This window comes from Lonchura striata, chromosome 4 (assembly GCF_046129695.1).
Source record: "Lonchura striata isolate bLonStr1 chromosome 4, bLonStr1.mat, whole genome shotgun sequence".
Lineage (NCBI taxonomy): Eukaryota > Metazoa > Chordata > Aves > Passeriformes > Estrildidae > Lonchura > Lonchura striata.
In genome coordinates this window covers 73292902-73307767 of record NC_134606.1, presented here as the reverse complement: position 1 = coordinate 73307767, position 14866 = coordinate 73292902, and the positions used below count along the sequence as shown (strand labels likewise).

Here is a 14866-nt window from a genome sequence, read left to right as displayed (position 1 = left end):
TGCGCTCCCCTGGGGTGTCGGCTCCCCGCCGGAGCGAGGGCGGGCGGGGCGGTCTTGCCCCGGTCTCTCCGCGGCGCGGGGCTGCACCGAGCGGGAGCCGTGCCGGGAGCAGCACCGCCGCCTCTCCCGACAGCAACCTGCACGGCTGGGAATAAAGCCCTCGCTCCCCGCCGGGAAGGGAGGGCGGTACAAACCGTGGAGCTTTCCTCCGCCCCGCTTTTTGTCGTTTTTTTTTTTTTTTTCTTCTTCTTTTCCCCTTTTTTTCTTTCCCCCTTTTTTCCTTCTCCAGGAGGAGAACGCCCCGAGCGCGCCATCCGCGCAGCGCCGGGCTCGCCTGGGGGCCCCGGGCGCCGCCGCCGGGACGGAGGGGCGGGATGGCGGCGTCGGCCCGCTGGGTGCTGTGCTTGTGCCTGGGATGGGGCTGCCTGTGCCTGGCTCTGGGGGACGCGCTGCGGCCGCGCCGGGTCGGGCTGCGGCGCCGGGCTGCGCCGGGGGCCGTGCGGGGCAGCCGCGCCCGGGCGGCCGCAGGTGAGGACGGCCCGGGGCAGCGGCGGCCCGAGCGGCCGGCGGCGGCGGACAGAGTGGCGGAGCACATGCTGCGGCTCTACGAGCAGTACCGCGGCGGCCGGGACCCGCCGGCACCGCCCGGGCCCTGGCTCCGCCGGGGCAACACGGTGCGCGGCTTCCGCCCGCTGCCGGCAGGTGAGTGCGCACCGCGGCCGGGGAACGAGGGGGGACCCCGTCGGGACAGGGCTCGGCTCCCGGCGGGGAGCGCTCGGCCGCGGGGCAGCCCCGTGCTCCCTGAGCGGCGGCCTCGGAGCATCGCTGGGGCGGCGCCCGGAGAGCTCGGTGGAGGGAATAAATGAGAGAATTGGAGGAGTATCTCTTCCTGCGAGGACTGTCGTGTTTGATGTTATGTCCTGTGCTTTAATTATTGCCTTACCGGTTCTGCTCTGCTTCTAGCATCGCTGTCATCACGATGGCTGAGTACAGTGCGAGGGAGGTAGAGTAATTAGTGGATCTTCTCCGGAGTCCCCCATTTGTTAGTGGTGTTCTGCACGTGTAGCTTCTGTTGGGGCCAAGGGCTGATTTGCGCGTGATGGAGCTGTGACATGGTTTGGGGTTTACTGACAATGAGATGCAGTAGCAGATGAGTTCAGCTGAAGCACGACTTAGGTGTCGTCAATACTTCATCTTGTCATCTTTGGAAGAGGCTCTGTGGTTATGCACTGGCATACGCATGTGGATGGGTGAAAATGTAAAAACATTTTCTCTAAGGGAGGGGGACATGTTTAACATGCCAGCAACTCAAAGGAACCATGTCCTAGCAGAAAGAGAAGAAGTCGCTGTCTAGGTGCTAACCCTAACCCTTCCCTCTTATGGTTTTTGTGCATGTGAGCTCCACAAGGGCTAAATGGAATGGCCAGAACCCAAAGATGAGCATTGCTGGCATGTCCTTCCCCTTACCTGCTGCACCCCAAAACCTTGCTGCGTGTGGGACAGCTGTCACGGCACACACAGAAGCCCCATTTGCCAGTCTCTCACTTTTCTTTACACCGGTGCACTGACCCACTGCTTTTTCTTGGACAAGCATCTCTCAGTAAAAGTGAGAGCTGTCTGTGCATTTCAGTGACTTGCTTCAAGTCTGTCCCATCCTTGGAAAGAGAACTTGGGTAGCAGGTTTCCTTGCTTCTTCAAAAGCAACCATGTCTTTTATAAGGCAGCTCTGTGCAGAGATCAAATACAATGAGGAATCAGTGGCTTTGGTGTCTTAGGTTTCAACCCTGCAAGTATTTCTGTCCACAGGAGAGGCTTTAGAGGAGTAATTACCCTGGGTTTGGAGCACTGAGAGCCAGGACTCCCCAGCCACTGCTCTTACTGAAGAGCTCTCTTGCCTTTCTAACCTGACTTGCTGGCCCCATGAAGTCTCATGTCCATGACTGTCGCTGAATTAAGCCTACCAAGAGAGGGGAGGATTCACTACAGCTACCCCATGCACCCCCCCCCCCCCAAAAAAAAAAAAAAAAAAAAAAAGGGAGCTTGTTAATGACCCTAGCAGAGCAATATTTGCTCTGTTATGCATATCTGATTAAAGACATTTATTGCTCTAAACCTACAATGTTGTTGGTTGAAATCCCATCTCTGTGGTCTTTCTGATTATATTTGTACTCTCACTTGATGTTGAGTGGCAGCAGTCCTATAAACACACTGCTTGCTAATCCCTTTCCTCCTCCTCCACTACTTTCACAGATCAAGTGCCAAAGCAATAAATTGGTTTCAAAAATTGTTGACACTTTAATAAGTACTTATGCAAAATATTACCAGTTAGCTATTGTCTTTCTCTTGCCGTTGGCAGCAGCAGCTTATTTTGTGTGGTTATTGATGGCAGAAAAATCTGTTTCCAGAAAGCCCTTATATTTGATGCTCCTCAGGGGCAGTGGGTGCAATGGAAAGACTCTTTCTGACTTCTTCCTTGGGCCCAGCTGCCTGACAAGGCCTGCCATTAGAATGGCACATCCAGCAGTATTCCCCTTTCAAGGTACTTTGTCTCTAGCTCCTCTGCTTTGACTGTTGCACTCGTTGGCTCCAAATTTCAGTCTTTCCCTTGTCCAGCTTCCCCTTGTCCTTAATGGGATGCATAAGTTAATTTAATATGGGACATTGCTATTACTCCTTCACATTTTACCAGTCCCTCTGCCGGCCCCTTCAGGACTCAATTTTTTGTCTGCTAGGAGCAGAAGTTCCCCAAGAATCCTCCTATGTCTTCTCCATCTACAGCAAGAGGTCTTGAAGTAAATTTTCAGTGGTTTCATTTGCAGTTTAACTTTGCAATTTAGTCTGACGTCTTCAGGAGGGAAGCTCTTCCTTTCTGAAGCACAAATTTTCCTGAGCTCTGAAATGTAGCTGTGGAACCTTTCTGTCCTTGCTTTTTCTCTGCAGGGGCTTCTGATTCTTCTGCAGCACATGGGAAAAGCCTTTCCCAAATGTCTCAGGTAACCCAGCAGACAAATTTTTGAGACTCTAGAGTATTGTGTGATGAGACCAAAGGCTCGTAGGATTTGTTAAAACTCATCCCTGTTTCTAGTCAAAGGACAGTGGTGTCACATGTGGCAGCTGCAACCCTGTTACCAACAACCAGCAAAACCCAGCCAAGACTGAGTAATCAAAACAAGCATCCTCATACCTGTTAAAAGCAAGTTTCTCTTTCAGCAGCTCAGTTCTCTGAGGGGATGGAACCAGAGCTTCAGCCCTGTGTGGCATCTCTTTGAAGGCTCCATCCCACGCTGCCCTCAAATCTCTCATGCACCAGACTTCACAACCAGGCTGGACAGTTGCTTGTTTGGGCTGGGGGTTTAGGCCATTGATTTTGTTGAATGTTCATGCAATCATTCAGGTAAATTTGTTTCCTGTTAGTCTTGCTAAATTATCTGTTTGAATAGCTCAGAGAAAGGAACCTTTGCCTGTGACAAAGCTGAAGCGAAACCCCAGGCCTGAAATCCATGAGGAGTGCAGTAAGGATGTACATCTTTCTCAGAGTGTTTAGTTACATTTTAACACTGTTCTCTCTCATGGACTTAACTGCTGTAATTTGTTTCTCTGTGTTTGAGTCAAGGGATGTTCAGCCTGTGATTTCTGCAGCTGCTCTCCTCACTGTTGCAGGACATTTCTGGGATGACTCTGGTAGTCCTTGTGTTGCTTTGGACAGGCTTTTTCAAGTTCTTTACCTGTGGGTGCCACAGGAGTGAGTGATGTTGCATCCGTTGCGGCTCTAAAAGACATATAGGAAAGAAAGTCAGGTGATCTGTAAGCAGTTCTGGCAAGGGAACTCTGGAGCTGTGGTCCTGCCCATGCTGCAGTGTCTGTACACAACTGTTCTCTCCTCCTGAAAGAGACCTGAGCAGAAATCTGCTTACCCTCAGCACTTCCTCTGGAGGTGTGCTGCTTGCTGCTCAGGCTCAGGATTTGGAGGTCAGATACAGCATGAAAAAATAAAAGAGAGTGGAAAGATAAAAGCCTCAAATGCAGATTGGGTTTGCTTCTGAAAGCATTTTTAATCCTAGCATCACTTAAGGAACATGGCTTGCAAATGAGTCCTGACTTTAATTGGAAGGTCCTCCTAATGGTGTTATAGTGTAGCTATACAGTCAGAAATTACTTTAAACTCTTTTTTATTGACTGAAGTTCAAGTAATTTCAGGTATTAAACCTGCCCCTGGGCCAATTCTTGTGGTTTTAGAACTATGTTCTCCTCCCTTTCCAAAGGCCTTTCTTTCCTTTGCTGTGGTGCAAAGTGCCCACGCAAACAGGGGAAATGGAGCAAGCACAGGGAAAGCAGCGCCTCACCGGCTGCCATCAGCCTGCAGAAACCAGTCCAGGCCAAATGCTGGCCCCTCTGAGCACCAGTAGTATCAGGGGTTCTTTGCAACAAGAGCTTTAAAAATATTCAGTCAGGGGACTTGTGTTTTTTTTCCTTCTGCGTGTTTCTTTGGTTTGTTTGGTTGGGTTTTTTTCTGCACCACTGTAAATACAATGCAAGCAGTAGCATCCTGGTATTTTTCAGGAACTCGACAAACATTAAGCTATGATTTGGGCAGATGGGCCCAAATCTGCCAGCCTCTGAGGCAAATGGGCAGGAGGATCTGTGGGTTCGGCCCCTCGGGACAGAATTTTCTGGCTTCTGTCACTGTGTGTCTCGCAGCGGTGCCATGCACGTGAGCCCACCTGTGTTTGCAGCTCCCTGCCAGTCCCTGTTTCTAGAACACATTGCTTCAGCATCAGGAGCTGTGGCTTCAGAGGACAGGCTGTGCACAAGGTGCTTTTCACCCCAGCAGCCAAAGTGCAATGAATCGTGGCTGTGAGGAAGAGGGAGGTCAGCTCTTCTGCCCAGATTTGTGTCTACTGTGGATGTACCCCCTTAGCTAGCTTCAAGCTGGATGTTGTGTTTAGTTTTCACACCTGCTGTGGTCCTTAAAATATATAGAAAAGAGATCAAGTGGCCACTGTTCAGCGTACCTAGGCTGTGCATGTGCTGATTAGTGGGTTTCATATCATGAAACCCTCATGTAAGTTAGGTCCTGGGTATGCAGCGTAGCTGTTTCTACACAAGTTCTTTCTTTGGGCGTCTGATAGCTTTAATCCATGGTGAACTTGCTGCTGTTTTGTATCAGGTTGCTACCTGCTGTGATCTTACCTGCTTTGCTAAAGGAATTAGTAAAAGAAGTTTAGCACCAGCTCCTATGCTCTTTCAAAAGGGTGAACCACATCCTATCTTCTGCTTTTGCAGAGAACACAAATTGGTAACTAGGAAGCAGCAGCCAAGTAAGAGGAAGATGGGAGAAAAGAGAAAATCTGACTGCCAGATCTGTTTCTGTTGAGGAGCTTGTTCCCATTTCCAGCTCTAAGTGAACTTTTGTATGTGGGCTGTGAACTGATGAGAACAATGTTTTACACCGGAAACGCCGATCCGTTCTTAACCAGGCTCTGGCACAAGGGCACCTCTTTAATATCTCTTTTAAATGATGGCTAATTGTGACTGTATAACTTATTGCATCCTTTTTCACCCGTAGGATAGATTTGGCAGTCCATAAAAATGTCAGGGCATCCTCTATAAAGGTAAACACACCACATGTTAGCAGACTCATTCCAGCTTATTGATGCCTGAAATCCCCCTTGTGACAGGAATCTGTGTCGCTCTTGACAGACCTACTGCACTTCCTTAAAAATAATTTTTTAATGCCAGTCACAAGCCTGCCTTGCAGCTGTGGAGTGGTGCAGGGAGGCGAGGAAGCGTGGGCCATGCCCCTAAGATCCAGCAGGTACAGGTACTTCAGCTGCTGTGCCAGGAGCTGGGTTCCAGCTGTTAGCAAACAGTCAGGAATGGTTTCCAGCAGAGCGTGTCCTATGAGGCAAAAACAAAAGTCTCATTTCAATGAAATGAAGTTTTCCTGAGCAAGAGACACCTTTGTAGTTACTTTGCATCTTCCTTGGCGTGCCTGTAATTTTTAAGGGTAATTTCTGGCCTGGGGGATGCTTATTTCAGTGCAATGCTTGCACCTGGGAGTCGGGTATCAGTGTCACACAAGTGGTGTACTGCACCCGGTACACCCAAATTTTGATGAAACCCCAGGTCATGCAGTTGGGTTTCTTGAGGCAGAATCTGGTGAATCCACAGATGTCTGTGCTGGCCTCTAGTTACTGAGACGATTTTGCAGATGAAAGAGGGAGAACTCAGAGCCGCGGAAGCTTGGAGGTGGTTGTGTAGGAAAATAGCACCATCTACTGCAAGTGCTTCGTCTTGGCATAGAGCTACAGCCTGGAATTCAGCTTTTAACCAGAGCTATAGACTCCCTCTGTGTCTGCCCCATGCTGTCCAGAATTTCTTGATGAACAAAAGTAGCTTCCTTTGTCTTCCAATGCAATATGCCAATTTAGAACAGGCAGGATTTTTTTAAGTGGCATTGGTAATAAAAATTAAGATCAAAATTTGTCCTTCGGCATACAGAAGTGATTCAAATAGTAACTTCTTAAACAGGTGTCCATGGGACACCTGTCAGAATTCTGGCTCCTAAGACTGATGTGCTCAGTGCTCTGCCAAATTACATATGAACCTTATTACATCAGTGGTTACAAACCAAGCAGAAATCAGGTCCTCGTGTATGCGTAGTACAGGTGTGGTCAGGAGCTGGTTTTGGCTTGAGGAATAAAAGACAGGATGGAATTCCAGGTAAATCTAGTTCCCTAGGCATCTGTAACCCGTGGTATGTGAGTTTTCTGCACATGGGAAGTTACCTGTGTGCTTTGCTGTCAGATAAGGCTGAACATGTAAACAAAGATGATTCCTTAGATGATTTGTCCATGGCACTGTTTTGGCCCTGTTCCACTGAAGATGATGTGCAGTTTTTTGCCAAAATTCCATGAAGCAGTGCACCTACTAGGTCAGGGAGAAGGGTTCTCTCTTTCTAGTGGGACCAGTTCCTGCTTTTTTAATTGGAATATTATGACACAAAAATGTTCAGAAGAGGAGGAAGCTGCTTGGATTGCTGGGGTAGGGATGAGGCAGCACAGGGAGAGTTCTGGCTTTTGCCACACTTACCTGAATGGGACTGGCCATTGGGATATTGCAGGCTGGAGATGCTGAATGTCACACAGAACATGAAATTGTCAATGTCTGTGAAAGATGAGTACTGGAAATGGTGTTTTCACCTGCCTGGGCTAGGGACTTCCTACTTTGTGTGGAGGGTGGCAGTGGTGTGGCTGGTCATCCCTAGTCCGTGGCCATCTCTGTGCTTGTCACTGCTTGGACTTAACCTTTGTAGAGGCTTTTCACATGCCATGGTGTACAAAAAGCATTTAATTCTGCATGCCCTCGTTTCCATAACATGTCAGGATGTTTCCAGCCCTTTGGGCAGGGCTGCAGACCATACCTTAGCTGTACCATATTTGAGTTTTCCCTACCAGCCTGGTTTACAGCTTAACATTCTGATCAGTATTTCTCTTTCTCTGAAGGATGGACATAACCGCAGCGCACAGGGAATTTTAGAAGAAAAATTACACCTTCCTCTTGAGCCTTGCTGTTGCACCTTGTAGGGGCTAGAGTCCCCTACGTGTTTCCCTGGGCTGGGGTGTGGTACCTGAGGTTGGCTCCACTTCCTGGATTTCACAGCTGTGGGAAGCACTCACTCCTGCCTGGCACAGGCACATCCCAGGCATAAGGAGGGTTGTCCTTGCCTTGTTCATCCCTGCACAGACACAAGGGAGTGTGCCACCTCACAACCCCTCAAATCTGGTTTTTGGATTGGCTTTCTTTGGGCTGCCGGGGATGGTCTAGTACCATCTGCCTGCATTCAGCTGTATTAATAAATACCTTCTAACTCTGGCATGAAAATTGATGAAGTGTCCAGGATGGAATGACTAAATGTACCCAGTGTAACTGAATCTTCTAGAGGGAAACTTTGGGCATGAGTAGTCTCTGACTTAGCCAAAAGGCTGTCAGAGCAGCCCTGTGCCCCTCTGGATGAGATTTTTAGATGCCCATTTTCTTATGTGATTACTTCTTTTTCCAGGGAGCCCCAAAGGCCAGGAGATGTACGTTTTTAACTTGACATCACTCACAGAGTCTGAAAATGTCCTGTCAGCTTCGGTGTATTATTATATTGGTGATCTGCTGCATGTGAAATGGAACTGTTCCCAGCCCAGTGGCTGTTCTCATCATTGGCACAAGAAACCTGAAATTCAGATGCGTCTTTCAGTTTGGACCTTTCCTTCAGCTGGGAACCTGACTCGGAGCCTGGGGCATTTCCTCATAAATGTCTCCTCTGCTTACCAGGATATCCTTTCCTGGCAGTGGAAGGATATCACTCAGCTCCTGCATGAAGCAAAACAAAACAACGAGCTGCTGATCAGTGTTAAAATGGATCTGACCAGCCATCCTCCCTGGGAAAGAGCATCTTCCTCCTACGAGCCCTACATCCTGATTTACGCCAATGATTCTGCCATCTCAGAGCCAGAGAGTGTTGTCTCCACTCTGCGAGGACACCGTCATCCTCTGGCAAGGGTCCTTCCCAAGCCAGAGCTCCACAGGAGGAGCAGCGTGGATAACCGCCGGAGGAAACGCTCTGCAAACGTCCTGTTGCCGTTGCAGAACAATGAGCTCCCAGGAGCCAAGTACCAGTATGGAGAGGAGCAGGCATGGGAAGGCACAAAACCCTACAAGACCTTCCAGCCACAGCTAGCAGACAGGGCCAGGAGTAAGAAGAAGCAGAGGAAGAGTCATCTCCAGAAGACCCAGACTCTGCAGTTTGATGAGCAAACACTGAAGAAGGCGAGGAGGAAGCAGTGGAACGAGCCGAGGAATTGCGCCCGGCGCTATCTCAAGGTGGATTTTGCAGACATCGGCTGGAGCGAGTGGATCATTTCCCCTAAGTCCTTTGATGCCTATTACTGCTCAGGAGAATGCCAATTCCCAATTCCAAAGGTATGGTCTCTAGTGATGCTTTTTCGCTGTTTGTTACCATAGATTTTGTTTCCCATGTCAGTAAAAGGCAGCCAGTGATACAAGCCAGATCTGGAAAACTGTTTGGTAGGCAGCGCTTGTGCCCAGAGGGAACCCAGAGGCCCACCATGGGCAGAGAAGGCTGCCCCAAGGGCAGAGAGCTCCAGCTCCAGGCAGTGGCAGGCGTGGCTGGGTGCCACAGAGTCAAGTGAATCACTTCTGATTCACTGCAGTGAGGGGATCCAAAAGCAATGGATCCAGGCTCGCCCACTTTCAAAATATCCTCTGGTCTGTATGAGCTGGTTGCATGTGAGTAGCAGGGGAGGCTGTTGTGCTCCTAGCCCTGTGACCTAGACAGATGAACTCTGTTCCAAATGTCCAGTGTCCTTAGCAACACGTAGGTCCTGGAGGCTGCTCAAACTCGGGAGTAGGACATGGGATTTGAGGCTGGCCTAAAATGAGGGGTATGCACAAGTAACAGCTGCAGGAAACATCAGTAAAGACAGGGCTCTTGGGCTCACTGCAGTGTTTCATTCCAGAGTCTATAGTCCTGCCACAGTGAAGCCAGAGCAGTTGGTTACAAAATATATGTGGCATTTCAGTGGCTTAAGGAGCCTTTGAAAGTGATGGGTGGAAGAATTGCACCAAAGGGGATGGTGCCCAGACAAAGCAAGCTGCAGAAGGAGCTTGGAGGAGGAGATGACTTGCCCACCTCCAGCTGCAGTGGCTGGCCTCAAAGCTGAGCATCACGGGACCTGCTGCTACTGAGAGCGTGTTTGCAGAAGGATACCCTGACCCTCAGGCAAGAACAGACTAGTCTGTGCCTGTGGGTACGTCATGTCCCCTTGCTGAGGCCCTGGAGTTAACAACCTGTTGGGTAATGGAGAACAGATGTGCCCCCCACACCTCCAGATGTGCAGTTTTTTAGCCATGCCCTGCTTCTAGTCAGCTGGTTGACTGCTGTCAAACCCACATGTGCTGGGAGCGTGACCTGGCGTGGGACTTTGGGGTTCCTGAGAAGCATGGGACTTTGGCTTTTGCTCCAGTCATGGTAAAATTCCCACTGGCTGAAGCTGCTTGTCCTTCAGGGTGCAGCTGAAGGACCAGTGCAGCTCCTCACGGGCCGGGGTCAGCGTGCAGGGTGTTCTCTGTTGTACCCTGCCCAGTCAGAGGTACCTCTCTTAGGACAGCGTGAGTCCAGGCTGTTCCCACCAAAAGCCATGCTTGAAATCCGTTCGGTGCTGCTTAGCCTGAAGTCGGTGTGGTGCAATTTAGCATTTTGGGGCCCTGAATTCCATATCTGAAGGAGAAGGTTTATGAGGAGATGTTACGTGGCATGTTTGGAGTCCCGGTTTTAGTACTACTGCCTACAGGAAATGGGATCTCAGTAGGTGTTCTACCTTTGGCATGTGATCAGCAGGCTTAGCTCCCAGTTATTTTGGGCAGAATGCTGCCCAGCAGCTGAGTAAGGAAGCATGGCTGGGCACTACCAGAGCTTTCACTTCCCTTTGAAGACAGAAATAATACAGAAATCTGAGTTGTATGATAACCTAAAACATATTTTTAAATCCCTGGCTGCTACTGCTGAGGAGTATAGGTACTCTTGCATTCAAAACAAACCGACAGAAATGTCTTTGATCAGCCTAGATGGAGATTTACAACTTCATGTACTAATGTGCTGTGCAAATGATGTGACAAGCTGGAATTCACAGTTATTCCTGCGCTTTTTGCAGGTCCATATCTAAACCATAAGACTGACTTTTTTTCACAGGACCAAATCATCTCTCATTGCAGCCAAACTGCAAATTGAACATTTGGCCAAAATAACCTCGTTCTGTATATTTCTCAGCGACATGTGATGGGATACACACTGAACTGTTTTGATTCCCCACCTTGTGTGTGTGTAAGAGCAACTCTAAAAACCAAAGCAAAATTCCCTGGCTAAAAGCTGTGTATTGTGCAGTTTTCATACTCACCTATCTCTTGTACAGATACTTGGATCAGGGTTCAGAGAAAAACTTTTTGCTTTTCATTTCTCTGTGTTGGTTTTTTATTTTTATGAACATCTTAATGACAGTTACCTTAGCAGGCAGATTTGCTTTCTGTTCAGAGCAAACCCAAGCGTGTCCCCTTCTATACATTTAGGAAACTTTGTCCTTTAAAGTTTCTTCCCTGAGGAAAATGTCATTTTAGTATGAGGCACGGCTGTCTTGGAGGCTCACTTCCACAGCAGTGCCACTGGCTACTGATGTTCCAGCTGAGGGGTCTCAACAGGACCCTTCAACAAAGCAATCTTATTGTAGAGTACATGAATCCATGGCAATGTGGGTGCAGTAACATGTTCTGCCACGTCTTTGTCTTGCAGGCCATGAAGCCGTCCAACCACGCCACCATCCAGAGCATTGTGAGAGCTGTCGGAGTCGTGCCCGGCATTCCCGAGCCTTGCTGTGTTCCTGACAAAATGTCTTCTCTTAGTATCCTGTTCTTTGATGAAAACAAGAACGTGGTTCTGAAGGTGTACCCCAACATGACAGTGGAGTCCTGTGCGTGCAGATAACGCCTTGGGGGCCCTTTGGGCAATGCCAGGTGATGGCTTGCTGTTTGGGGAAGGGGGTGGGCAGGAGTCTCATCATACCTGCTTCGTGTTTGCACTGCCAATGCGTTTCCCTGGGACAAGAAAGAGAAAATGTAAAGAAATCCAAGCAATGAGAATGGGACCAGGATGGATTCCAAATAGCGATTCCAAGGGAAGTGAATACAAACTTCATTTGTCCATGATTCTAACCGAGACACAAGGCTTGGGAGCGGGACCTGACTGTACCTGTTGGAAGCCAGAGGTGGAAGAAGAATCTGCAGACTTTTGAGACTGCCCAAAGGACATAGTGATCTATTTTTGTACAAGATTTTGGAAGCAGCACAGGCTGGTACTTCTTATCTCTGTTCTAATGGTGACTAATGGCGGGGGAAGGTTAGAAATTTAATAGTCTTCATTTTAAAGCTAAGTTTCTTGCCCTAGGTTTTAGAGTAGTACAGCAAGGCAGCAAAACAAATCTGACATCCTGAAAGCTGCAGATGACCGTGCATCTCCTTGGTACGAGGTTACCCACCTGGTGTGCAAGTTCCTTTTCACTTTTCCTGCTCTGTAATTCAGCTCCTGGGAGCTCAGTGGCACAGGAGCTCAAAGCAGGACTGCTGAGTGTGTCACTCTGATTTCTAGGGAAACTCAGCAGGCCAGGGCTGTGGAAATGCCACGCTCAGCCAAGTGTCCGAGTAACTCATTCACCACGTGTCCTGGAACACACTTGCAAATCATCTGTGGGGTGTCTACCTGCGAGGGCACTGTGGCCAGGTTGTGTGCAGTGGCCTCTTCTCCCAGGTAACAAGTGACAGGACCAGAGGTCATAGCCTCAAGCTGCACCTGGGGAGGGTCGGGCTGGACATTAGGAAGGATTTCTCCATGGAAAGGATGGTCAGGCAGTGGAAGGGGCTGCCCAGGGGGGAGCTGGAGTCACCCTCCACGGAGCTGTTCAGGAAAGGACTGGATGGGGCACTCAGTGCTCTGATTTAGCCAGCAGGGTGGTGATTCAGTTCTTCCATACTCTGGAGGCCCTGAACACATCAGCAGCAGAGTGTCACTCCCAGGGCAGAACTGGTTCCAAAGATTGGCACCCTCAACTGAGGAGAGGCTTGTGGGTTTGCAGGATGGGTTCTTGAGTGGCTCCTTTTTCCTTGTAAAACCAGCATTTTTAAATGATTTCTGGGGAAAGGTTTATCTGTGTACAGACTGTCAATTTTAAAAAGTGAAAATCACCCCCCAAAAAGGAAAAGTTATTTTGTATATGAAAGAAACTTTTACGGATGCTTCTAATTTATTTTATATCCATGGCCCTCCTAATGTATCCTCCTTTATCTCAGCACTCTTCAAACCATGCAGTTTTCTCTGTCAGTGCAGAGATGAACTGCCAGGACCATAGGAGAGCTCCAAAGGACAGGTGCACCCACAGTGTGAAGGGCATGTTTCACTGCTGATGGATAAGCTTGTCTGGTCTGTGTTGTTTTCCTTCAGTAATACAGATGTTGTGCTTGGAATTCTGGAGAGGCATAAAATAAAATTACTTTAAAATAAAAATCCATGTTTTCCTGTGTGGCACTCAGACATTTCCAAGAACATTCAAGGTTGCCTGGCAGAGCCTTTCCAGGGAAACAAAACCTGCAGTTTCTCCCACCTCAGCCCATGGTGAGGGCCAGCAGAGGGGGGAGCAGCACCTGAGCAGGTGGGGCAGTGCTGGGGCACAGGGAAGATGTGCCTGGGTCTGGAGGCAGAGCTTGCAGGCTTCTCACATTTTAAATGAAGCTGGGAGGAGGTGGTACAAAAGTACTGTGGGGGCTCGGGGAGGTGATACATGACTCAGGGGAGGGAGTTGCTTTCCTGAGCTTCTGAAGGAGCAGTTGTGAGAAGTTTCCCGTTTGGAGCTGGGCTTCAAAAGGAAGGAACCAGAAACTGCTTCTCCTGATAAATCTCTAAGTATGGGAGGCCATAGGAAGCTCACTGCTGTAAGCAGCCAGTAACTTCCACGGATATTTTAACTATTAAAAACAGTGACTTGTATTTCCTCTGGGCACAAATGACTTGGTTCTCCCATGTAGGATTCACTGAGGCTGTGAATTGCAATCCAGAGCATCTGCAGGCTTCTGGTGCTCAGGGCTGTGGCAGAAAACATCCCAGGCTGTCCATCCTGGCTCTAGATGTGCATTTCCACAGTTCCTCAGAGTGGGAAAAGGCCAAGAGGGTGGTGGGAAGGGCTTTCTCCCAGGCATGGGCATCCTCAAGACACCTCAAGTTTGGTTTTTAAATGTTTGTTGTCTTTTGTTTCCCAGCCCAGGGCTAAGCTGGGGAAAAGGTGGAGAGAGTAGCAAGTAGGATTCCCATGTTTAGATCCATCCTTGGATTCCAGGTTCCCCTGGTGGGTCTGTGCTGCCCCAAGGAAGGTGATGTTGGGAGTACATGTTTGTTCACATGTTGAGCTTGGAGGAGACCCTGAGCATGAAATTGCAAGGAAACTGCAATTTCTACAAGGAAACTCGTGTAGTGACTGGAGGAGAAGCATCTTGCCCATCATCCCCCCACTGCTGTGGTTGTTCCCCCTCTGGGTCCTTGTTTCCCTCTGTGCCTCTGTATCCCTCTGTCCTTGCCATGTGTTTGGCACTCTGGTTTTTTCTGTGTCCTTCTCCATGCCTCACTCATGTTGCTTTTTATTCTCTGTGGCTCTAGTGCTCCCCGTGCCATTGTTCCTCGTGGGATCCTTGTGTCCTGTTCCCTGTTCCTGTTCTTTTTAATCCCTCTATGTCATACTGCCCATCCCAGGTGTTTTTTTGGGTTTTTTTGGAGGGGAGGGTGCTTCCAATTTCATCCTGCACACTGGTCTTCTTTTCCTTCCTATGTCCTCTCTGCTTCTCCTCCCTCTTTCTGCCCCTGGCCTGTGACAGCGAGGCTGGGCAGGAGCTTCAACCCTTCTGGGGGCTGCCCCCCATTTCTTGTGGCAGAGTCCCTTTTGGGAGGGATGGAGGTGTGGGAAGGGCTGGAAGGGAGTGCTGGGCTGCTGTTTGGGGCAGTTGGACTCGTCCTGTGCCTTCTTCGGGGGTCAGGAAAAGGGGCTGAAGACTCGGGGCTCTGATGCCATTTGGGGCACCCCAAGGTCCCCAGGAGAGGGACGCACACTGCGGTGGAGGAGCGGGTGGGTGGCGAATGAGGGGAGGGGGTCACGCTGGGTGCCGTCCCGCAGAGGGACCCAAAGCTGCCCCAAAATTCCCTGGGAGGGGTGTGCGTATAACACTAAAACCTGGCAAGTGTTTCGTTTTCACAGCTATTGGTAAA

The 14866-nt window shown here is 49.4% G+C and overlaps 1 protein-coding gene across 1 annotated transcript; it reads left to right on the top strand.

The window, feature by feature from the left end:
• Positions 1 to 374: 374 nt before the first annotated feature.
• Positions 375 to 13141, top strand: BMP3 (bone morphogenetic protein 3). The gene is made up of 3 exons (XM_021529525.2): positions 375 to 702; positions 8063 to 8973; positions 11357 to 13141. Exons 1-3 carry the CDS (start codon positions 375 to 377, stop codon positions 11546 to 11548), a joined length of 1431 nt encoding a protein of 476 aa, XP_021385200.1. The 3' UTR covers positions 11549 to 13141.
• Positions 13142 to 14866: the final 1725 nt, after the last annotated feature.

Excerpts from the sequence above, each read along its gene's own strand:
- BMP3 (XM_021529525.2), top strand. The coding sequence starts at position 375 with ATGGCGGCGTCGGCCCGCTGGGTGCTGTGCTTGTGCCTGGGATGGGGC. Across the intron at positions 703-8,062 it reads CTTCCGCCCGCTGCCGGCAG|GGAGCCCCAAAGGCCAGGAG; the intron begins GTGAGTGCGCAC and ends TTCTTTTTCCAG. Across the intron at positions 8,974-11,356 it reads GCCAATTCCCAATTCCAAAG|GCCATGAAGCCGTCCAACCA; the intron begins GTATGGTCTCTA and ends TTTGTCTTGCAG.